This window comes from Zosterops lateralis (genome assembly GCF_965231275.1).
Source record: "Zosterops lateralis genome assembly, chromosome: 17".
Lineage (NCBI taxonomy): Eukaryota > Metazoa > Chordata > Aves > Passeriformes > Zosteropidae > Zosterops > Zosterops lateralis.
This window is the reverse complement of record NC_139777.1, coordinates 10,250,280-10,275,406: the sequence shown is the minus strand read 5'-3', so window position 1 is coordinate 10,275,406 and position 25,127 is coordinate 10,250,280. Positions and strand designations below refer to the sequence as shown.

The 25,127-nt window shown below is 47.9% G+C and overlaps 1 protein-coding gene across 1 annotated transcript; it reads right to left on the bottom strand.

Moving 5' to 3' along the window:
- Positions 1 to 608: 608 nt before the first annotated feature.
- ASCC2 (activating signal cointegrator 1 complex subunit 2) lies at positions 609 to 25,127 on the bottom strand. Its single transcript, XM_083873873.1, has 19 exons — positions 25,080 to 25,127; positions 22,678 to 22,773; positions 21,040 to 21,198; positions 20,529 to 20,699; positions 18,465 to 18,594; positions 16,599 to 16,666; positions 16,050 to 16,160; positions 15,031 to 15,143; positions 13,933 to 14,007; positions 13,315 to 13,422; positions 12,192 to 12,260; positions 11,496 to 11,570; positions 10,905 to 11,082; positions 10,121 to 10,335; positions 8,435 to 8,554; positions 4,657 to 4,878; positions 2,818 to 2,926; positions 2,244 to 2,320; positions 609 to 1,503 (listed from the first exon to the last, which is right to left on the bottom strand). The coding sequence occupies exons 2-19, from the start codon at positions 22,756 to 22,758 to the stop codon at positions 1,335 to 1,337; spliced, it is 2,250 nt and encodes a 749-aa protein (XP_083729999.1). The 5' UTR covers positions 22,759 to 22,773; positions 25,080 to 25,127; the 3' UTR covers positions 609 to 1,334.

The window sequence follows — 25,127 nt, the reverse complement described above, 5'->3', positions numbered from 1 at the left end:
AGGATGAGGGGACAGCACTGCAGTGGGCAGCAGGGAGGAGCTGAAGCCATCGGTGCAGAGAGCGGGAGCTGCAGGAGAGCAGCATTATCCCAGCAGGGGATTTCCCTGGATACAGCATTTGGGGATACTGATAAAGGTAATTCCTTTTTCCATGCCTGTCAGTGGGAGGTTTGGGCAGCACTGATAGGCAAAGAAAAATTTCCTCAGAGCACTCAGGGCTTCCCCTCATTTCATGGCAGTGACTGTTCTGCTGCATTTCTGCCTCTCTGCAAACAGCCCCACAGCAGCTCCAGTCACATTCCTGCCCTCTGCACAACACCAGGCACCAAGGTGTGGACCTTACTACCACCCTACTACCACTTTACCACCCCACTGCTCCTGCAGCACTGGGATTGCCCTGCAGCACAACCCACTGCTGATTTCCTCACTGTGGGAGTGACAGCCACAGGCACAGCTGCAGTGCAAGAAAATACAGCGTGGTGGGGAGGTGGCACTCAGGGCACATTAGCCAGTAAATTAACCAAGCAAAGCCTAATTGGATACCAGGAAGTTCATCAATACTGTCTGTAAGGGCCTAAAAAAAAAACAACTAAGACATCTACATCTTTTATTTGTACCATCTGTTTTCACAGACCTCAGTCAAGGGACAGAAATCCATAAGGTCTTACTCACCTGAACCCCTGTGGGTCTGTTGGCAGTGGGAATAGACTGAGCCTTTCTCTGCCAGCACAGGGCTGTGTCAGGAGGTTTAGGTGGAGAAAAGAGAAAGGTTCTTCCCACAGAAGGTGCTGGCACTGCCCAGGCTCCCCAGGGAATGGGCACAGCCCCGAGGCTGCCAGAGCTCCAGGAGCCTTTGGACAGCACTGCCAGGGGTGCCCAGGGTGGGATTGTTGGGGGGTCTGGGCAGGGCCAGGACTGGGACTCAGTGATCCCTGTGGGTCCCTTCCAACTTGGGACAATCTGAAACTCAAGTTCAGGATAAGGCATGTCCATGGAAGCTGTGCTCTTGGAGCTGCCCACTCCGAGGTGGGCACGGAGGGCACAAGGAACCAGTATGAAAATAAAACTCTGCGAATTATAAATAGTACAAAAGGGCAGGAATGGCTGCTGCAGCCTATCCCATGTATTGGGTGCAGCCACTGGCACACACAGTCAGGGCAGCTCCTTCCCGGGAATGGGCAGCACTCCCACAGGAAATGCAGCTCCATGTGAGCCCCGGTGCCAGGTATTGCACACAACATCCATCCCCTGAGCAAAGGGAATGCCAAGGAAACGAGCCTCCTCCGGGGCAGGGGCCTGGGGATGGTGCAGGCCCTGCTCTCAGGGGAAGCTGCTCAGGAAGGGATCATGCCCTTGCTGCGCTTCCTGTCGGCCATGGCCCGGCGGTTGTGGTTGGCTCTTGTGCTTTTGTTCGCTTCTTTCTTCCTGCGCTCCTGCACCGTCTCCCGGTTCTGCCCGTGGCCCTTGGCATTCCCAACAACGGCAGAGCTGTCATGCTTGTGCCTGGAGGACACAGAGAAAGGACATCGCAACAGGCACCCTGCACTCCTGGGGATAAAATCCCAGATCCCCACAAATACCAGGGTGTGAGGGGCTCAGCCTCAAGCCTCAGCCCATCCCAGGGCTCCCACAGCAGCCCAGGAGCAGCATCAGCCACACCACCACTGTCCTTCCACACACTGAGCCATCAGCTGGAAACAGCTATGAAACTGTCCCAAAATCCCTATGGGAGCTGTTGGAGCTCTGGAAGTTGTGCTCTCCAAAATCCCGTCTTGCACAGGGTTTTGCTGCTTGGAGTGACAGGACAAGGGGGAATGGCTTTATGCTGAAAAAGGGGAGATTTAGATTGGGTATTAGGAAGAAATTGTTCCCTGGGAGGGTGGGCAGGCCCTGGCACAGGGTGCCCAGAGAAGCTGTGGCTGCCCTTGGATCCCTGGAAGTGTCCAAGGCCAGCCTGGACAGGGCTTGGAGCGACCTGGTCTAATGGAAGCTGTCCTTGCCCATGGCAGGGTGTGGGACAAGAGTGTCTTAAGGTCCCTTCCCACCCAAACCACTCCACAATTCCATGCCATGCCCACCCCTATTCAATGGGATAAAAACAACCATCAATAAGGGGTGGGTGAGGAAGTTCACCCCACTGTGGTAGGATCGTGACACACAGGAATGTCAAGGAGCAGGAACACCCTCAACAATTCCAATCAGCAGCAAAAGAGCAGCAGAGCCAGAGGGAGATCCTTGCTTACCCCTTCCTGGCAAGGAACGCCTGGCGCCTGGCTTCAGCCCTCTCCCGCAGCACTGCCGGGTCCTGCACAAAGTGGTCCTACAAGGAGGCAAGGGAACAGGTCAGGAGACTCATCAGCCCCTCATCAAGCCTGGAGAGGAGAGGATTCTGTTGGGAACAGAGTCAATTCCTGGTTCATTACCTCTGCATCAGTGGGATTGGTGTCAGGGACTCTAAACACAACATTTGGCACAAACCCTGCCTGAAAACCTTCCCACACCAAGGCTACTCCCAGCATATCCATGGAAATGGAATGTCAGTGAGCCTCAGAGTGCTCTGCTGGCACTGTCTGTCTCTGGGATAAAGCAGATTAAAGCTCCCCACGGAGGAAGTGTCACTTCTCCAGCAGTCAGGCCAGGAAGCAGCAGAGGGCTGTGCTTGGGGCACATCACAGCCTAGCAGCCATTGAATAGCTGCTCAGTCCCTGCTGCTGCTCAAAGATTCCCTCTCTGAAATGGGAAATCTGCTCCACATCACCTGAGGGTGAAGCAAGGAAGGAATGTGGTAAATCTTAATGCAACCAAGCTAAATGTCACCTTTGCTCTTTCCTTTTCAGCTTCCTCCTCCTCCTCTTCATCCTCTTCCTCTGTCTCCTGTCCTTCCTCCTGCCCTTTAGGTCTCAAGACCTGAGGAATTGTGAATGGCCTGGGAATTAAGACACAAATAGTTAGAAAAGAAAACAGCACAGCCACAAACACTTCTCTGAACAGCACATCCTTTTTGGTTTGCATTATGTCCTTAAAAATATGAGACTCTACAGATTTCATGGACTTCATTTTCCTCAACAAAAAAAGCCAGGAGACCCAGGAATTAATGCCACATTCCTATGGGCAATTAGCAAACACACACTCTCCACTGGGGAATGTTCACTATGAAATTGTCATTGAAAATAATAATAATAGTTAAAAAAAAAAACAATCCTGAAACCTCACAAGGAATTTCTCCACAGAAACAACTGCTTCCTTTGGGAAGTGGGCATCCAGACACAGCCACAAGGCAATATTAAGGAGTATCCTCTGCCAGGCTTTAGCTCAGCAGACAGTCTGTTGGTCAAGACAAATTTGGACAGCATCATCCATGCTCAGCCAGTGCTGTGCTCCAAACCCTCTGACTGGTCAGGGCTATCCAGGGAGCTCCAGTTCCACTGCTGTGTCCCAGCTTCCTACAGGGGGAAATCCCTGGAGAAATTAATCAGGCTTTATGAATCACTCTGGACATGCAGAGCAAAGGGCCTGGGGGTGGAGGAAGAATTTACCACATGCCTGTAACTCTTCTTTAACATAAATATGTGTCTGTGTTTAAATTCCATTGGAATTCAGACCCACCATTCCACTGCCAAAGAAATAAATGTAAAACCAGAAAAGCCTTTGTTATGTCAAACCAACAGATCCAGTTTTCAGCAGTGACATCCACTAATTGTTTCTAAAGGCAGTGAGACCTGAAAGAGGGGAAAACACCTGGGTGCCACATTCTTACAGGAAAAACACAAAAAGGATTTAAATTGAAGCTTCTCAACACTTTAGGAGGGGGAAAAAGAGACAAAAGAGCCTCAAAGCTTGTGTTTGGTTTGAGGTTAGGAATGGTGACATCTTCACAATACATCAGAATTCAAAAGGCCACTTTCAGAAATATTAAAGCAGCTTTTTAACCATGTGATTTCTAAAATAAATGTTCTCCAGCCTCCATCCCCACTAACCCTTTGCTTCCCAAAAGCTAATTGTGTGCAGCTGTCAGTCTTGGTGCAGAGTGCTGTGCAACCCATCAGGGACTCAATTCCTGCCTGCCACCACTCAGAGGGGGTTGGCAGGGAAAAGTCTGGTTGTAAAATTTCCCAAGTTTTGAAGTTTTCCTTTGCCAACCAGCCATTCTAGGTTGGCCAGCTCCACTGATTTTCCAAACTGTTTTTCCCTGCTGCAAGGTAGTTCCTCTAAGGAGAAGCACTGCTGAGTGCAAGGTTCCACACGTGGCAAATTCCCCTCTTGGATTTGCTGATTAATTGAGGCAACAGCAGAGTGGAAGCTGGACAACATTCTGGGCACACTCTGTTTGCCTTTGTAACACATTCTGGAAGTTTAGGAACTGTTTGGCTTGGAATTTAGTTTGCATTTATGTACAGCCACTTTTCATTGAGCTTCTTTGCCTCAAGGGTGCAATCACATTGTGTTCAAGGAATAATCTGCCATGTAAACACTCCCTATCCACAGGAGAGGGAGACCCAAACCTTCCTCCTTGCGCATCACAGTGAAAACAGAGAAAGGAGTGGTTTCAAAGCTCTCCTGGAAAAACAGAGGCCAAAGCACCGGGTTTGTGGGAGGCAGAGAATGCCGTGGTGATTCTCCCGCGGTTCCCTCCCTCCCCCTCCCCTTAGCACTCACCTCCTGGAGATGAGCTCGTCATCTGAGTCAGCGTCGTTAGCGCCCACTTGGTTCCCGTCGTAGGTGTCGTCGTACTCGTCCTCGTAGTCCTCGTAGTGCGGGGCAGCCCCCGGCTCCAGGGGCAGCTCCTCCAGCACCACGCTGTACTGGCTGTAGCGCTGCCTCTGCTCCGTCACCAGCCGCTTGTCGTTCACCAGGCTCCGGGTCGTGTCCTTCTCCCTCCTGCCCGGGAACAGGGGAGGAAAGGCAGGGGTCACAACCTTCCCTTGAAGCTGCTTTATCCCCCTTTAGTCAGTGGAATGTGAAGCAATGCAAATCTCATCCCCAATGTCACAGGCCCTCCTTACCCCACCCATTGGCCTGCTGGTTTATGAAATCAGGGAATGGCTTGGGCAGGAAGGGATCTTAAAGCTCATCTTACTCCACCCTCACACCTCCCACTGTCCCAGGCTGCTCCAAGTCCCAATGTCCAACCTGGCCTTGGACACTGCCAGGGATCCAGGGGCAGCCACAGCTGCTCTGGGCACCCTGTGCCAGGGCCTGCCCACCCTCCCAGGGAACAATTCCTGCCCAATATCCCATCCAGCCCTGCCCTCTGGCAGTGGGAACCCATTCCCTGTGTCCTGGCATTCCAAGCCCTTTAAACAGTCTCTCTTCCATCTTCCTTGTCAGCCCCTTCACGTGTTGGAAGGTCACAATTAGGTCATCTCAAAGCTTTCTCTTCAGGCTGGACAATCCTAATTCTCTCAGCCTTTTCTCCCAGCAGAGCTGCTCCATCCCTCTGCTCATCCTGGTGCCTCCTCTGGTCTCACTCCAGCAGCTCCCGGTCCCTCCTGTGCTGGGCCCCGGGGCTGGATGGAATGATCCAGGGTGGGTCATTTCTACCAGGGCTGTTTGGCCACTAAAAAAGAACAGGAATTGGAGACCCCCACTATCACTTCCGACAGGAAAGAGGAGGAAGATAGAGAGAAGGCTTTCACAGGAGGCCAAATGCAATTCTACTCCAAATGAAACCTGGCCAAGGCACATGGAGCACAAATGTGAGGGGAAAAGGACCAACGTAGATTGGGAGATTCAAAAAATAACCAGTGCAGGTGAGGACGAGAATAAACACAACTGCCAAGGCAAAGAACAAAACAACAGAGAGTGACTGTGATTCAACCTCTCGGAGCACTGCAAGGGCTTGTTTTTTAAATTTAGAAGACAAGTAAATTATAGTCATTTTAAAGAAGGCAAGACCAAGAAACAGAGGGATTAAAAAGCAGCTGCTGAGTGTCTCAAGCTGCACAAGCGTAAGCTCTGAAGTCCCATTTTTCAGACAAGTACATATTTACAGCAAAGCAACAGGGGATTCTACTGTCCAGCATTCTCAGGACAACTTGCAGCCCCCGAGTCCAGGAGGACCCAGCATCAGTGGATTTTATCAGAGAAAGGACCTGTCCAAGGCAGTGGCAGTGACTCAGGAAGGGACAGACTGGGGGGATGTGATCCAGCAGCCCTGATTTTCATTCGGAATCTCAAAACAAAGGAAGTTTACAGCTGGAGGTGGCTCCCTCTCTGCCATGACTCACTGCCTGCATTGGCTGCACAATGCCCTCCCAAGCACGTGGTGAGTTCACCCATGCCAGGATCCCTGGGATAACACCTCCTGTGGGAATTCAGCTGAGGCTGAACCCAGCTCCTGCTAATTGCTTCCTGTCAGGCTGGTCCGATGACTGCAGAGGAGCTGCATGAAATGGTCTGGGCACCAATCCCAGGAAAAACAGTGGGATAGCTCCTCTAGTCCCATGGAGCTCAGGACATGCTCTGGCTTCAGGAGACAGATTCAGCTGACAGCTAGGGCTGGACAGGCACAGACAAGTGCCATCACTTTTCAGGATCAGCAGTCTACGTTGGCACATTAATTTCCTTGTGTTTGATTCCCTCCTCATTCTGGCTGGATCTCTCTTTCTCAAGGACAATCCCTGCCCCAAACTGCTGATGATGAGTGTGGCCAGAACAACCTGCTCTGGCTCTTTGGGCACTATGGTGACACCAGGCTTAGCAACAGCACCCCAAACACAAGAGAATTTGGTGAAAAAAAGGTATTTGGAAGGAGAAAAAAAATTAAATATTTGATACAATTCAAATCCAAAGCAGACCTCAGACTAAGCCTGGAGAGCCCTGTTACCCCAACACTGGAACCATCAGTACTGAATATTAAATCCTGGAGACAAGCTACTGCAGCTTTTCCTTAGATTCAGCTGGATATGGTCATCTTTGGGCTTTGCTGATCTCCAGGTTTTAAACTACTCAAGCCACAACTAATATGCCTGGAGTCCTGCAGTTTTCCCAAATGTTCTGGAATGAATAGAGGCAAATGACACCGGGAAGAGCAGCAGCAAGAGGATAATCCAAAGAGGTCACGTAACTACAGCAAGAGAGAGAAGAACTTCTCCAGGAGTGATGGTACCCCTGGAGGGCAGATCCCAGAGCCCAGCTCAGGGATGATTTACACCTTCCAAAGCTCTCCAAGTGATCTGCAGAGGGAGCTCTGAGCAGGATATTCCAGCCACTGGATGCTTTGTGCTGAACTCGGTGCTCTCTGTCCTTGACCAACTGCTGCAGCAAGGCTTTGGGAACCAGGGATAACCCAGCACACCTGTGCAACGCACCTGTCTCACAGAGCAAGACACCACCATGAAGAGAAAGGTTCTGCCTGTGAATTCTCAGCTATGGACACAACAAAAGTCATGGCCTTGGCCAGAGAGAAAAGAAATTCCTTTCTTGCTTGGCCAAGACAGGGCCAGCACTGTGGAGCTGGGCCACTGGACTTGGGTACAAATGTGGTTTTCTCCTGGAGTTTGATGCAACTTTGCAACCAAAACCTTAACTGGGAGCTCTCAGGTCATGTGGCTCCAAATCCAGCCAGACTTTTAGCTATCTGCTGTGTAAATACATCCCAACATTAAGATCACACTTGGCTGGTTAAATGAGGTATATAAAGTGTAGTGGAAGGTGTCCCTGCCCATGGCAGAGAGTGGAACAAGATGAGCTTTGAAGTTCCTTCCAACCCAAACCATTCCATGATTCTGTGGTATGTTTTAAAAGAATCTGGAACAAGGGAACTCTACTATAGAGTTGACATCAGTAGGGGCCAGCACCACACACCCAGCTAGGCAGAAAGCAAAGTGAAAACTGGTGGGGTTTTGTAGAAATCTCTGCTCATGGCAGGAGATCTCTGCTCATTGCAGGCAGATTGACTAAATGACCTTTAAAGGTCCCTCCCAACCTGAACTACTCCACAAGTCCAAGTGCCCTTCTGCAGAAAGCTTTCCAGCAGTAGCAACAACAGAAGTAGTCTAAGGCACTGAATGTTACCAGATGCTGAAGTAGATGGATATTGAATCTTCCCTTGGCTCTAAATCAAATCATTAGTTATTCTCAGCTCTGAGTCACAATCCCAGGCTCAGGGATGGTGCTTTTCAAGGTTTGTTGTTCAGTGCAAGTTTAACATTAAGCCCAAGGAACAAGAGCCTGACATTACAAATGAGCTTGGCAGAGCAATCTCCAGCAGCAGACACAGGAAAGCCAATTAGGAAAAACACTAAGTGAAACCAACCCCCTCATATTATTTCATTTTACTTTCCCAGACAAACAGGTGGGAAACATCTTTGATAAGCCTTTCCCCCTGCCAAAACATTCCTGCAGGAGGTTTTTAGGAGAGATAAATGAGCAGGTTCCAAGGTGTTTGTTCCTTTTGACAAGGCAGAGTTAATGACTGGGTGCCAACACTCACCTCTTGCCTTTCTGGATCCGAGACACATCCACTGCATCCCTACTGAAAACATCAAACTCATCATTCTGGAAAACGTTATAGCGAGAGCTGACCAGAGGGGTAGGGTCTGGCTTCAGCTGTCTGTTAAAAACAAGGAGAGAGAATAAAAACAAAAGTGAAGTGAGGGAGAGAAATCCTCTTCCTTCCCTAAGGCCTTGGTTTATCCTTTGTCAGTCACAAAACGACCCTGAGCACACCAAGAGGTGCTGGCTGAGTCTCAGGGCACAACCCTTCCCTTCCCTGCTCTGGCACAAGCATGGCACTTCCCAAAGCTTGGATTTGAGGGGAAACTAAAGTAACCTACAGAAAGCCAAGAGAAAATGCTTCTGTTCATTTCAGAGTCTATCAAACCATGCAGGACAGCAGAATATTCAACAGACTGCCTGGTCTCAACACAGTGACTCAGTGAAGACAAACACTAAGTGTGATGAATTACAGGCTGGAAAAAATTCCAATAATTTGTTGCTGCTGATTTCAAGATATTTATCTCCCTAGTTAAATCTTTCTCAGGGTTCCAGGTTTATGTTTGTTCAACTTGTAAGTCAAAAGACTGTACTTTTGACATTCATTTTGGTGGTGCAGATGGCTCAGCTGGGCAGCTGCAAATGCTGCTGTGCTCCCCTATAAATCAGCAGGGGTCAGAATTTGACATTTCCTATCGAACCAGCAGCTTTGTTTCAAGATGCAAAAGGCAGGAAGAAAAAAAATCCAACTCTATCTTGTGGAACTGCTGGCTTTGCAGAAAAGCCAATCCTTCCTAAAGCCCGTCCTGCACCAGTTGTGCCAAAGTCAGCAGATCTGACTGCAGGAACACAAAGATTGTTGCAAAACTAAGATTTTTTTACATCATTTTTCCGATAAAGATGCTTTCCTTTAATGCAACAGTGAGACAGTCTGCCCATAACTCCATGAAATGTGAACAAAACAGCACATTCACTTCCTGATGCTCTGTCAGGAACTGCTGGTGCAGCACAAACACACACTCCCAGCTGCAGACAAACTCCAACAACTCAATCCTGCCACCAGCTATAAACCCTCCATCCCTTGTCCAATCCAGGAAAGCAGCACAAGCCTGGCAAGTTTGTCAGAGGGAACATAAAAACAGATCTGAATTGTCATATCTTCACTCACAAAACAGCAGCCTGTTAAATAACCATATTTGACCCTGTGGGTTGAATTCCAGCTGAATTGGCTCCTCTGAAGATGCCCTTTCCTGCAGGACAGCTGGGATTTTCACACCTGTGACAATGAACGCTGCAGCAAAATAACTTCTGAAGGCAACATATTCTATTGCCCAGCAATCCATTCCATTCTATTCTATTCCTATTTTATTCTATCCTATTCTATTCTATCCTGTTCTATTCCTATTCTATTTTATTTCTATTCAATTCTATCATTTCATGTACAAGTGGTTTTGTCCTCTGTCACAAAACACAACCCAGCACCTGCTCTACTTCAACAGTGAGCAGCAAAGGTCCCAGTTCTCTGTAAGGACACAAGGAGGGCAGAAAACTGGTGAGTGGTGACAGTGAGAAGCTCTCACTGCAGTTCTCCACCCCAAATATGCAAATTCTTAGAGCTCTAAAAGTGTTGAGCCTTCAGTGAGAACAATTAAGTGAGACCAAACAACCAGAGGTTGTCCCGCACCTTTGCATCCTTCGGTCCAGTTTATCCAGGTATGGCACCAGCTTATCTTCCAGGATGTTATTGATCACCTGCTCTGTGTCATATCCATACTCCTTCAGGCAGGCCAGGATGAATCCCTCTCCAAGGTCTGGCAGCAGATCCTTCACTTGGGAGATGAGGGAGTCCAGCTCCACGCCGGACACGCAGGTGACGGGTGCGGCCGCAGCGCCGGCACACTGCGGACACCAAACACAACTGGTGGGCACTGGGCAGGGACAGAGCTGAGGGCAGGCAGTGTGCACAGAAACACAGGGAAAGCAGCACTCTGGGCTTCAGGGTTTAAACACACAAGTCCGAGACTGGAGCCAAAAGAGAAATCAGCTGTTTAAACTACACAAGGTTTCTGACACAGATTTGGGCGCACAGCTACTTTTGCCAGTCCCTGAGTCAGCAAGGACACCCTGGAGAATCCCTTCCTCAAATAATAGGCGAGCTCTGCATTTCAAAAATATGTACATGAACTGCAAGGATGAAGCAGAGTATTTGAATAATCCCCAGCAAGGGAAAACCCAAGCCATGAGAGCTGGAAGCAATTTGCTCAGAGATAACTCAGGATTCAGGTGTAGCTTCAGCTCTCATTTCCCAAGGCTGCATGGAGATCCAGCAAAGGTCAGAAATGACACCAAATCCCATGTTGTCCCCTAAGCTGAGCAAATTGAGCCTGTCCTCACAGATAAAGGAAGGCCAGGAAGAGCAGAGCCCCCAGGAAGAGCAGAGCCCAGTCCCAGCACAGAGCTGTACCCACCTCATCCTCCAGGGCACACGCAGCCCCCGGATCCTCCCTGTCCTCGGGGATGCTCTCTGCTATTGCTGAAGCTCCATTGGATGCTGCTGCATCTTTAACAGCTTGTCCTTTTTTCCTGCCTACCCCTTCCCAGGCACTTTCCACTGCCTGGAGGATATAGGCTGTCCTGGTCTCGTCTCTAAGAGCACAGCATTAAGGACATTCCTGAATGCACATGTTCAGGGATCACCTGGAAATAACTATGGGATTGTCAGCGACGTCCAAATTTGTGCCTACATCAACACTCACAAAACCACTGAATGGTTTGGGTGGGAAGGGACCTTAAAGCTCATCTTGTCCCACCCCCTGCCATGGGCAAGGACAGCTTCCATTAGACCAGGTTGCTCCAAGCCCTGTCCAGCCTGGCCTCGGACACTTCCAGGGATGGGGCAGCCACAGCTTCTCTGGGCAACAACTCCCCCCTCTCCTTTTTTTCTGTTAAGGGAAAGCTTCCCAGTACTCCTTGCCAGTCATGCAGCCTTAACTAGAGGCAGAAATGTCACTGGTGTGAAGGAATCCAAGAGCAGCCAGCTGTGCAAAGCCCAAGGATACAGTGCAGAGGATGCCTGCTGGAGCAGACTCACATCATCCTCAACAGGGAACAGCTCGTCGTAGTCACGGAGAAATCTGAAAACACAGGAGTAAGTTGAATCAGTGGAGCTCAATTAATTACCACTACTGTGCCTCTCTGAGTGCCTCAGTGCCCAGACAGGAACAGAGAACCTCTCACCCAATGCTGGATTCCAGCCATGCCTGATTTTGGTCCCACTGCACCACAGCAAGACTCTTCAGGTGTGAGGGCTGGAACCCAGTGCTGCATTACAGGGAAAATCTCTGCTTCACCATGTGAACGTGCTCAGAATGCCAGCATAGGCAGAAGGACAAGATGGAATTCCCAGTTCTGCCACTTCCTTTGCATCTCCAGCATTAGTGTTTAATATTTTTCTGGTCTGGTCAGCCCAGCTGGAAAGCACAGATCAGTAATAACAGCCTAACTTATCAAGGGAGCTAATGGCTAAATTGCTCTTCTCCTCTTTGAGAGGCTGGATTAAAGGGAGTGAAGAATAGCATTTCTCAGTGCCAGGATCTGTGCTGCAGGCTGAAATCCTCTCACTGCACTTCTCCCAACAACTCACAACGATTTCTGACTCCCAAATGCCTCGTAATGCTGCCTCAGGCAATTCTGCTGTAAAGAATGGCAGAGGAAAGAGCTGAGCCCCCCTCGGGCCTCTTGTCAGCCAGACTCACCTCCTTTCCTGAAGCACCGAGGTGAAGATCTGCAGAAATTCCTCAATAAATGGCTGAATATTCTCACAGCTGCAGGAAACACAGCACAGTGAACACTCAGAGGTTAAGTCTGCCAAGGTTTGGCCCCACCAGCCAAACCACTTACATTTACACACCAATGGAAAGCCCCATTTGAAAAGAGATTTCAGGCCACATTTGGCTTTCTCAGGAGCAGAGTCAAACGGAAGCAAGTGGTTTTTAAGGCTCCAGCAAACATTTCAGCACTTAGATCTAAAGCTGTATCATGGTTAGAATTTTAAGTTTTCAGACAGACTTTACAAATAATTTGATGCCTCAGACTTGCAGTGAGCAGAAAAGGGTGTGTAGAGCTTTTGTAATTGTGCCTTCATGATGCCTTGGGATTACACCAGTGAACTTTCCAGGAAGTTTGTGCTCACCTGTGCAAGAACAGCTGCCAAGCAAACTCCCATTGCAGCCTCAGTGCCCAAATCCCTGGGTGCTGCTGAGGCTCCAAGCCTTATTCCAATGCACCTTTTGGTGGGAAGAGACCTTAAAGCCCATCCAGTTCCACTCCCTGCCATGGGCAGGGACACCTTCCACTATCCCAGGCTGCTCCAAGGTGCATCCAACCCAGCCTTGGACACTTCCAGAGATGCCTAGCTCTCTGGGCACCCTGTCCCAGGGCCTTACCACCCTCCCAGAGAACAATTTCTCTCCATTATCCCTGCCCTCTGTTTGTAGGAAGCCATTTCCCCTTGTCCTGTCACTTCAAGCCCCTGTTAACAGTCTCTCTCCATCTGTACTGTTGGGCCCTCCAGGTCCTGGAAGGTCACAATCAGGCCTCAAGGTGTTACACATGATCAAAGTTTGCATGAGCCACACACTGGGGTCAGAAAGCTCATTGGACCCAGCTCACCACAGAGATTCTGGACCAAACAGCCCCATCTGGAATATTCCTGATACACAGGACAACAGAATTTGACCTTAGCCAGGTCTTTGGCTACAATCCCAACACAAACAGCAGTTTCTGTTCGTTTTCTCCAGTAAAGTTGTAAATGAGAAACAATTTCTCCCACACAGCAATCAAGTAATTGGTGAGTAGCACAGAGCCAAGTGCCAATACCTGCTCTCTAGGATGGGCTGCAGACAGACTTGGTTTATTAGGATGTGAAAAACTTCCATCATCTTCTTTCTGGAGTGTGAAATCCTCCTCCACAAATCAGCAAAAACACTTCAGAGAGAGCAAAAGACACTGTTGGTTTCAGCACAAGAATCTGTAACACATCTTTATGCCAGAGTTAATCCTCCAGAAGAAGAATTTCATTAGGAGAATAATTTTCTTGCTGCAAAGACCAGATATTAGACACATTTCATGCTCATTAAGGAAATCCATGCTCCAAATAAATCTGGTTTCAATCCCAATTGTCCTGGCAGCTCCCCGCACGAGATCCCCACTGTACCAGCACAGCCTGTGCCTTACAGTGATACTGAGCTACACAGAGATATCATTCATGTTCTCACACTTTGATACAATTCGAATGCACCTCCCATCAAATTCCTTCTTACACGGTGCTAAAAATGATTCGTCATCCCACTGCCCAGGAAAATTTGGAATTATAGAAGTCATCTCTTCAGAGCTCTTGGAAGCAGCATAAAAAAAAGCCAGGCTCCTCAGGGATGGGTAAAGCAGCATGAAGTGAAATTTTAACTAAGCCCTTAGAAGTCTCACTGAAGATCTCACCTGTTATCTTCATAATGCCTCTTCTTGATTGCAGATTCCAACTCAGGAGTTGCCAGTTCATAAAACGAAGCTAATCTGTACAAAGGGGGAACAAACCTGTACTTATCAATTGAGGTTCCAAAAATTATTTGCTAAAAGGCAGAACAAATGGCTGATTTCATTAAACCCTCCCCACCAGCAGTACCCATGAGCAACACCTCATTTTGGTATTTTTGCCCCAAAACACAAGCAAAGACACCACAGACAAAGAGCAGCACTTTAAGGAAATCACAGAGAGGTCTTTGAAGAGGTAGGAAAGAAACGCATTTGAAAAACATTCTAGTGCTGATGAGAACCATCTGCTCAACCCAGAAAAACCCCAACACAGATCTGCAGCCTGCAAAGACCCAACACTCACAGAAACCTTCATGTTGGAAAAGCCCCCTGAGAGCATCAAGTCCAACCATTCCCCAGCCCTGCCAAGGCCACCACAGACCATGTCCCCAGGTGCCACATCCAACTGGCTGCTAAATCCCTGCAGGGATGGGGACTCCAGCACTGCCTTGGGCAGCTGTGCCAGGGCTGGACAGCTTTTTCCATGAAGAAATGCTCCCTAATACCCAACCTGAACCTCCCCTGGCACAGCCTGAGGCTGTTACATCTCATGCCTTGTCAGCTTCTCCCAGCCACTCAGCTTTTGCCAAACCTCATTGAGATTCTCTAACATAAAACTTGGGCATAACATCAAAGACATTTGTTTTCAGACTTTGAAGAACTATTTCTCTGAAATACTTTCTGCTTCCCTTGTTTTGGGTCCTACTGGAAGTATTTTTTTGCCCATAACTTGTCTCTCTCCACCCTTCCCAGAGCACACCATGTACTGACTTTGGAAATTGTCCTGGGTGCCTAGCTCTAGGATCACTCCTAGATAATGACACACATAGAACAGAAAATCCACACATCCCTATATCCATGTATTTATTATGCTGCACTCCTGTCAGAGAGAACCCAGCAGCCACTGCATCAAATCTGTCTCATTTAACAATGGGACAGGACACAGTAGCACATTCAGTATTTTTACATGGCCAGTACAGGCTCTGTCTGCACTCCAAGACATACCTGTAACAAAACTCGTGTTTTTGGAAGGTCTGGCAAGCCAAGGGAAAGACATCAAGAAATGCCCAGAGAGTTGTGCAGGTGTCACATAAATACAGCACAATGTCCTTCAGCTCCTGAGAGGAAAGAGCAGTTACTGAGGGAAGAGCCAGGCAAGTTTTCCCAGCAGGGACACAGAATATTGGGGCCAGGCCTCTTCCTGACTGCACAGAGCCTGTATCAACCATAAACCTGTTACAGGGTCTGGGGGCAGAAACAACATTTCTCCTAAAACTCGTACCCTTTAAAGATCTATAATGCAATCCCAACTGTCTGCTTTCATTAAAGATCCTGTGAGATTTTAAGAATCCTCATCAGATCTTGTTCTGGACAGTGGCTTTGCCCTCAATACACCCTCCACATATGGAATTCTTCCCCATGCAGCACTTATCATGAAGCACTGCAGGGCAGAAACATGGGAATCAAAGGGATGTTTTCAGCAGTCTGGTCCAGTGCAAGCTGCCTTTCCAAGGCAGCTGAAACAAACTGAATGACACATTAAATTATAGTTTCAAGCTATCATTTATCAATAAATCATAGTCTGAACTGATAGTTTGTTCCCACACACAAACTGAAAGACTAAGGTTTTGTAGAAGACCACATTCACTGCCTTTGTACAGCCCTCAGCACACAAACCCCTCTCAATTAACTACAGTTGAATTATACTGTTGTTAAAACACACATTTCTGAAGAAAAAAACCCCACCAGCTCTTATCACTTGCCAGGGTTAGGTGGAGACTTGTGTCAGATATTCTGTTACATTATTTATAAGCTGGTTAAGCAAAAAAGTTGCCAGGTTTAAAACTATCCACGTTCCAAAGGATATGATTGAAATGAATCAGCTCATGGTGGAAAGGTTTTATCATCATGTCCCAGGACAAAGAGTGCAACAATGGCACAGAACCATGAGCTGTAGGAACTTTTGGGAACAGAATGATCCTCTGTGCTCTGTTCAGCTGCAGGAGCACAGAGTTCAGTCCTACCTGGAGGGGCATGTTCCCTGCAGTCACACTGACTTTCTCTTCCAGTTTCTGGGGCTCAGCAGAGGCCCCTTCACACTGCAAACCACACTTGTGCAAAATATTGTTGAACACCTAAATCAGGAGAACAGGGAACTGTTAACAAACAGGAGCCAGCAGTGGGAAACAGCAGAGAAGGCCAGAAGCTGAAGGAAGGTGGGAGGGAAGAGTCATCAAGTAATAATTTCCAATAAAGGTTCAAAACCTCCCTGACATACATTAACAAACTAGAGAAAGGAAGAAACAGCAAAGTCAGGGGAGATTTAGGCTGGATATTAGGGAAAGTCCCTCTCCCAGAGGGTGGTCAGAACTCAAGGGGTGTTTAGACAGTGAGTGGGATTGCTGGGGTGTCTGTGCAGGGCTAGGGGCTGGGTTTGATGATCCTTGTGGGTCCTTTCCAACTCAGGATATTCCATGATTTCATGAAATACATTCTGCCCACCTATAATGTTCCCTTTCCACTCTCCAAGCTATGCCACATTTCCAGATGAAATCCCATCAGGAAAGCAGTACCTGGAGGACAGTGGGCAGAGTTTCATCAAGGTCACTGAAGTAACTGGGCTGCTGAGTGAAGATATTTCCTGAAAAGGGAAAGGAGAGCATTTCCATCAGTTCAGACATTGACACCAATGAGCAAATTTGCACCAGAAAATGTTACTTGTGTTACTGCTGACATCCCCCAGACACACCTACTGACCATGTGGGACACAGCCCGCCCTCACTCCTCAGCTCAGGCGCAGGATCTGCTCCCAAAAAGCTGATCCATCAGCTCTCCAAAGTCATTGGAGATCCAGCAACGGGAATATGCTCATCAGAGCAGAACAAATGAGATGTCAGATGATTCACGCTCCAGGGGCTGAATCAATGAATAATGCAAATACTATCACTGAACAACCTCAGCTCCTTTATTTGACAACTGGAGTTGACTTTTAATTACTGATAACAGTTCAGCACACACCAGGAGATGTGCTGCCGAATATTTCTTAAAGGTAATGAGGCTTTAGTAAAACCTGCTATTATATTACTAGGACTCCATTATCTTTACAAAATACTCCACTGAGTAATGCCATACCATAAATCCTCACCAAGTAAGCACCAAGGCTCCTATTTTCCTGGAAATTACTGTTCAGATTATGAAAATTAAGAAAATTAATTTCTTCTCCAGCAAGGACAGAGCTATGAGACAAATTTCAGATAAATTTATACCCTGAAAAGAACCTCGAGTTTACGAAGTCATGAATTACACACCAGAACTGCTCACGCCATAATAAAATAATCAGGTGAGCAAATGCTTGGTCACCTGCATGCAGCATGATTGTGTGGCACTCCACAGCATAATTCAAAGCAGGCTTCACTACTTAGGTTATTTTGGAATATTTTACGACCCAGATAATCTAAGCTTTGCATCTGAAAGGGAAGTATCTGTCTTGCCATGCCTGTTTTCCATCTCTGAGGCTCAACTGAGGAATTTAGAGTAGAAGCTATTGAAAAATGATAAAAAGCTAAAAAATGCAAAGGTTTATCTAAGGTTTTCTGGTTGGAAATTTGTCTGCACCACATGATCTCTAACACTTCTCATGTTAGTGAACTTGCAAACAAGACAAAAATAACTACCAAAGAACAAAGAAATGGAAAACCTTCACCCTATGAGCTGCAGACGAAGTGGGTTAGAAATCTGGAAGAGCTTGCTTAATCCAAGGGTAGATATTCTTCCACTCAGGTGATGTTAAAGATCACAGGATTGGGAAAGGAGCACAGGATAAACAGAGAGGCTAAATCAATATGCTCCATCTTCACTCCTCAGCATCCATGGCTGGATGTTCCTCCCTGTGTACTTGCCACTAAGGCCTTGTGTACAGACACAGAAATCCAGGGATAAGCACAGCCTGAGCAAGGCTCTGAAGTGTTTGTGGTTTGGAAGCTCTGGATACATCAATGTCTGCATTGAAGTTTCAGGTTCTCCCACTTCCCACAGCAGTGGTTACCTCACTCTGAGTGTTTCACTTGGCTCCCAGCTCTGGGAACAACAGCACTCACAGCTGGACTGTGCCCATCTCCCAACACTCCTCTCTCCTCACCCTTTCCCATCTCTACCAGGGTTTTACAGAGCCCCACACTCCTCTTACAAGGGCTGAGGACACATTCAATTGGCACAGGAAACAACTGCGTCTGGGTTTAGGTCTAACAACATGAGCCTAGCTCAGGGCAGCAAAGCAGGACATGAGGCTTTCCTTGGAACAAGCAAAGTGCACATGGAAAAGAAAAGCACAATCTGATGTAGAAATGACAGATTTTCAGAGCAGTTCCACTGGTATAAACCCCACTTGTCATACAAGCAAAAGCCTAAATGTAACAAGTTGTTCCTTGGCTTTTACTGACCAATCATCTTCTGCAGCAGGAGGCCATTTCCTTTCCCAAAAAGGACACAGAGATCCAGAATCTTGGGGATATCAAACAGGAAGTTATTGTAAATAATTTTTCCAAAGACAGAGGGAGTGATAAAGTGATCCTACAAAGACAGGAAAATAAAAAAGGGAATTTAAAGGTTAATCCATATTTTGCCCTGCAGTAATTCCAGCATTATAATGACACTTGCAAAAACAGCTCTCAACGATGTATTAAGGAATTTATTTCATAGAAGGCAGCAACTCTGCTTGAAACAGCTTTTGTGGAGCCATCTATTTCCACATTCTTGTCCCTGCGATACCAGGCACCCCACTGATCCCTTCACCAGGAGGTGACTCAATCTACCTGAAAGTTTTACTAAAAATCTCCCTACAAGGTCACCAGTTCCCAGCCTGACACCACAACAGCTCAGTTCAGGAGCAGAAATAAGTAACCAGGCACAGGGACAGCCTGAGGTTCTTGTACCCTGGGGGAGCAGAACCCAGCACCAGAGACCACAGAATCAGGGACAGGCAGGGAGAAACCCCAGAATTGCAGCTCTGCATGCTGACTGCTGAACACTGTGCCAAAAACTCCCCACACTGAAGGCATTTCTTACAAAATTCTAGATGAGAAAAATTCCATTGTCTGACACTGAGAAACAGGCAGCTGAAATGTGATTTTGGATTTTCAGAAGCCCGGTTTGCCTGTGACAGCAAATGTTTTCAGTCCCAGTGAAAGGCAGGGCACATTCTCCCTGCTGAAGCAGAGGGATGGGGCTCAGTGCTGGCCAGGTTCCCTTTCCAGAACTCCTGCTGACTTCTGCATGACAATGGACTATTCATTCCCTGCAGATCACTCAACTAGAAAATGGTTTCAAATGCTCGCCTGCCTCTCGGAATGGTGAGGTTTAATCAGATCCTACAATGAAAGACACCACAGAGGTGTCAGGTACTTCTGCTGAAGTGGTGCCAGCTGCAGGCTCCAGCATTCCTTCATCCTGCTCCTGTCCCAGCCCTCCACTCCCAGGCCTTTCCCTCAAAACATCCTGAACGTCACCACTATGATAAGCAAGAGAATCAACACAGCCCTAACACATCATGAACCAATGAGATCCAGAGAGTGACTGCTGAAACACAGGGTGCCTCACTCATCCTGCCCAAAGGCCTGGTGAAAATCCCACAGCTCCAGATGGGAGTGGCACAACACAATTAACACTGAGGATGGCTTTTAATTATAGAATCTCAGAATGAGTTGGGTGGGAAGGGACCTTAAAACCCATCCAATTCCAGCCCCGCCACAGTCAGGGACAACTTCCACTGTCTCAGGGTACTCCAAGCCCCAATGTCCAACCTGGCCTTGGACACTGCCAGGGATCCAGGGGCAGCCACAGCTGCTCTGGGCACCCTGTGCCAGGGCCTGCCCACCCTCCCAGGGAACAATTCCTGCCCAAGATCCCATCCAGCCCTGCCCTCTGGCAGTGGGAAGCCATTCCCCCTTGTCCTGTTCTCCTCCAGGCCCTCGTCCCATGCTCCTCTTTAGCCCCTGTGGGCACTGGAAGGGGCTCTGAGGTGTCCCTGGAGCCTTCTCTTCTCCAGGCTGAATGCCTGATGATGCCAAGATAACAGTAATTTAGTGATTTCACTCTATGTCCAAAACCTGGGGCAAGTTCAAGGAGAGACAAGAATTAGCAGGAATTTTGTGGCACCACGTGGCCCTGAGGGGGTGAATGCTCAGGAGCTGGTGGCCTGAAGAGCCTTTTCCATGTGGCCACACAAAGGCCAATGTTCTCTCTCTCCTCTTACCACAACATACCCAACCACCACACATGGACAACCTGCTATTACTCAGGAAGGAGATCCAGGCAATCAACCAAGGAATCACTGCATAGTTCAGATACTTCAGCTCTGAGTGTTATCATCCCCACATGGAGAATCCAACTGATAAAATCATCAGGGAGAGGAATGTCGTGCGAGAAGAAAAACGATTAATTTCTCTAATTCTCTTTTTCCTGAAGTCACAGAGCTTGGAGCAGCTGCAAGGCATAGGAATATTTACCTTGGACTCCTTGTGGGTGGACATCCTGAGGAACGTGAGGAAGACACTCCGATGGAGGCATTTCTGCAGCTCGTTCACCTCCGGATGGCAATCCCACAGCGCGTCGAACTTGCGAGGGGCGGAGCGCAGGTAGGAATCCAAACACTTCTGCAGGCTCTCATCAAAGATCACCTGGCACAAGGAAAGGCAGGAAAATGGGAAGGAGGGAATGTCACACCTTCACAGCCTGTGCTCCTGAGCAGATCAGTTAAATTTAAAGCAATCTAAAACACTCAGGCATAGGAAAAGGACTCCCGTATCCACCAAATACAAGCCAACTCTTAAAATTCACACTGGAAAATCCTTAGGGAAATACTTTCTTTGCATTCTAAGGTGCAGTGATGGAAATTAAAATGTTTCCTGTGTGACATTATAAGCATAAACAAATCTTTATGAAAATGATATAAGACTCATGGCTTTTACAAGCACCTGGATGTTTACGTTGTATCTTCAGATAAAAAACAATGATTACCTGGCACCAGAATTTGTCATGAGGCAAAGCCAGAAGCCAGTTCAGGTCATCTGCAATGAATTTTGCTCGCTCCAGGAATTCTTCCACCAGAGCAGGGTCTCTGATGGCAGGAGGGGGTTTGTACAGCACGAACGACCGATCTGTTTTAATTTCTGGGTGCTGCAGAAAGCAAAAAACCCACTGTATTAAAACTCCAGACCAAGTAACAGGAATGCAAAGTTACCATTTGCTCACTGAATTCCAGGAAACACAAAGTTACCTTTTAACCTTGACATTATAGAATCACAGAATGACTTGTGTAGGAAGGGACCTTAAAGCTCATCCAGTTCCACCCCAGTCACAGGCAGGGACACCTTCCACTATCCCCAAGCTCCAACCAACCTGGCCTTGGACACTGCCAGGGATCCAGGAGCGGCCACAGCTGCTCTGGGCACCCTGTGCCAGGGCCTCTCCACCTTCACAGGGAACAATTTCTCCCCAATATCTAACCTAAATTTCAGTTTGAACCAATTACTCCTGTCAACAGAAACGTTCCATTCCCTGGTGACTTCTCATTTTATACCCTTTCAAGGTAGTGGGTATCCTTCTTTATGAGCTACATTTTCAGACCTTGATAATTTGGCAGATGTTGCTCCTTGCTTTCTCTTAACCACAGCCTGACAAAGCAATCCTCCCACACCTTCAGAACAAAGAGCAGGAGCTACCTGACATGCATTTGAACTCTCTCTTTTTCCTCTGAACTGGTTCTTGCACAATATTCCATGAACTCAAACTGACACAACCATCAAAGACAGAAAGAAACACTTCACTACCTTTCCCAAGGGTTACTGAACAGGTTTTGCCCAAATACACCCACCCTAAAAGGAGAATTCCAATGAGCAGCAGGTTTGGGCTCTGCCTCATCCCACATGCGTGAAAGTTCCTCAAGAGTGAGCAGCACAGTCCCACTCCTGCAACACACCCAAAAGGCTCTGTCCAGGCCTTATTTCTGGGAGGAAAGGGTTTCTGTGGGTTGAATTTTCTGGTTTCATCAAGCTCAAGGCCAAGGGATGGATGCCAGTGCTACAGCTCAGAGCTAAACTTGAGGCAGAGCTTGCAAAACTCCCTGAGCATCTCTCCATTGCAGCAGAGGTTACACACTCAAGAGAGGGAGTTGTGCTGGAAAAAACACAGTTTACTCCAGATGTTGAACACAGTGAGTCTGGTTCTTGTGTTTTGGGTTTGTTTTTTTTTTTATGGCGAGTAAAGGAAATCCCAACTATCTGAACACATTAAAAAAGCTTCTTTAACAAGCAGGCTGAGCAAATTTCACAGAATCACAGAATGACCTGAGCTGGAAGGGATCCAGAGATCATCCCAGCTCCTGTCCCTGCCCAGACCCCCCAACAATCCCACCCTGGGCACCCCTGGCAGTGCTGTCCAAAGGCTCCTGGAGCTCTGGCAGCCTCGGGGCCGTGCCCATTCCCTGGGGAGCCTGGGCAGTGCCAGCACCCTCTGGGGGAAGAGCCTTTCCTGATCTCCACCTAAACCTCCCTGGCACAGCTCCAGCCATTCCTGTCACATATCCCAGACCGAGCTTCAATATAAGACAATTATTTATTGAAGGTTTGTTTGGCTTTCAGGAAAAACAGAGCTCACCAGTGCTGGTAAAGTTCTCAGCTTTCCTGTCTTAGGATCCCTTTCTGTCAGCTGGAGCTCATCCAGAGGCAATGCTGGCATCCTGGTGGCTTCTTCCTGTCCTCAGCAAACAAAAGCAGCACAGGATGCACTTTACAAAGTCAGTCAGGCAAAAACAAAACAACAGAGTCTGCAGCCCTGCTGTAACACACACACACTGGCTGGGAATACATTTATACCAAGCAATTTATACCCAGCAATTTACACCCCACCAAAATGCCAGATCCTGAGGGAACAACCAGGAGCCACCTGGACATGTCTCAGAGGAAACTGGAATGTGATGCTAAACTTTCATCCCTGTCCCTTACTGAAAGGCCACAGATACCTTCCAGGACAACAAAACGCATTTGGGGACACTGTTTAATATGGAAATTAGATATTTAAATTGGGTTGCTGAAGGGCTGTGCTGAACTCTGGCCTTTGTAGCCTCTTTCAACACTTGCAGTGTCTCTCCTGACAGCACAGACTGCAGGGACAATGTAAACACAGCCTTGCCTGCGCTTTAAAATAGTATTTTTGGTGTCTGTGTGTAGAATCTCACAGCACTCAGCCAGACAAGGGACACAGGCTGAGCCTAGAAATGCTTTCCCCACTCCTGCCAATTCCCACGTGCTCACAAAACCACAGCTTCATCCTCAACAGTCTTTGTGGGCTCAGAAATGTGTCAATTAACATTCTGAAATGAACTATAAGTCAAATATTAGAGTAACTCAATAGAAAGAATGTTACAGCCACTGCTGAAGAAGTTTAGACTTAAAAAAAATGAAAGTTGCAGGTTAACAGAGCTTTTAAATTCTTTCAGGGCTTATGAGTTCTGCAAAATGGTACTAAAAAGTTATGTTCTTATTAAGAAGGTCACACATCTCCTCAGATGCACATTTAATTGCAGTCACATTGCCTGAGCTGAATAACAATTAAAACAAGAGCAGTGTCTCTAAAGCTGAACAACTCTGACTCAGGAGTTTAGACAGCAAGTGAAAAAATAACGTTTTTCATTCCATAAATTTGTCACCCATGGATTTAGGGAAAACTTCTGTAATCTAACATTTTAGAGCTCAATTAAAATAATACAGCAACAGCAATACCCACAGCTTAGAAAATTAAAAATAATTCTGTCTTTCCAGGGGAGTTTAAAAATTAGAATGTTGACAAGAGCAACCATTACTTTATGATAAACAACTTCTTTGTGAAAAAACACCACCACCAAAACTTTTCAGCAGAATAAGCCAAGCTGGCTTCCAGTTCAATTTCATCATATATTTAATTTGGCTCTTAAAATTTTTAGAGTCATTCTGAAAGCTGCACATAGAAACGTGTGTTTGTAACACAGAAAAACATGCCAAGTGTATCATTTCAAGCCTAGAAGGCACCAAAATCTCCAGTCCAAGTCAAAAACATCCTGGAAGAGACAGAAGCCCTGTCCAAGACCTTGTTCAGCTAGAGAAGAGAAGAGAATAAATCTGAGTATGGGATAACCTCAACAGAGAATTATTCCTGATCAGTCTCAGAAGCTTTTCCCCCCCACAAAGAACTTTGGTCTAAACCACAAGCCCACGATTAGTTGGTTGTGCCCTGTGATTTCAGGTACAGTGGAAGAGCCAAAGAACACGATGAACTAGGGAAACTTATTTTCCCAAGTTTTTCCAGGAAAACTTATTTCCCAGTGCCAAAAATGATCCCTGCCCTGCAATTCGCACTGATGTGCACATCCACGGGGACATCCAGGGTGACGTGACATTGCTGAGGATGAGGCAGCCACCAGAGCACAGCTGGCACAGGGAATGCTGCAGCATGGATTCATGGAATGGTTTATGTTGGAAGAGACCTTAAAGCTCACCCCATTCCAACCCTCACCACCCAAGGCTTGCTCCAAGCCCCAATGTCCAACCTGGCCTTGGACACCGCCAGGGATCCAGGGGCAGCCACAGCTGCTCTGGGCACCCTGTGCCAGGGCCTGCCCACCCTCCCAGGGAACAATTCCTGCCCAATACCCCATCCAGCCCTGCCCTCTGGCAGTGGGAAGCCATTCCCTGTGTCCTGTCCCTCCAGCCCTTGTCCCCAGTCCCTCTCCAGCTCTCCTGGAGCCCCTTTAGGCCCTGGAAGGGGCTCTGAGCTCTCCCTGGAGCCTTCTGTTCTCCAGGTGAGCACCCCCAGCTCTGTCACCTCTGCCCTACCCCATGGCCAGACACCCTCAGTTAACCCAACACCGCCGGTTATCCCGGGCCCTGCGGCTCCCGCCGCCCCCGGGGCCACGTCCCCCGCCCGGACCCTGTCCTTGTCCTTGTCCCTGTCCCTGTCACACCGGGCCCTGCCCAGCCGCTGCCGCCGACCCCAACCCAGCCCCGCCACAGCCGCCCCGGTACCAGCACTGGTGTCCCTCCGGCCCCGCGACGCTTCCGTGGCCCGGCGCT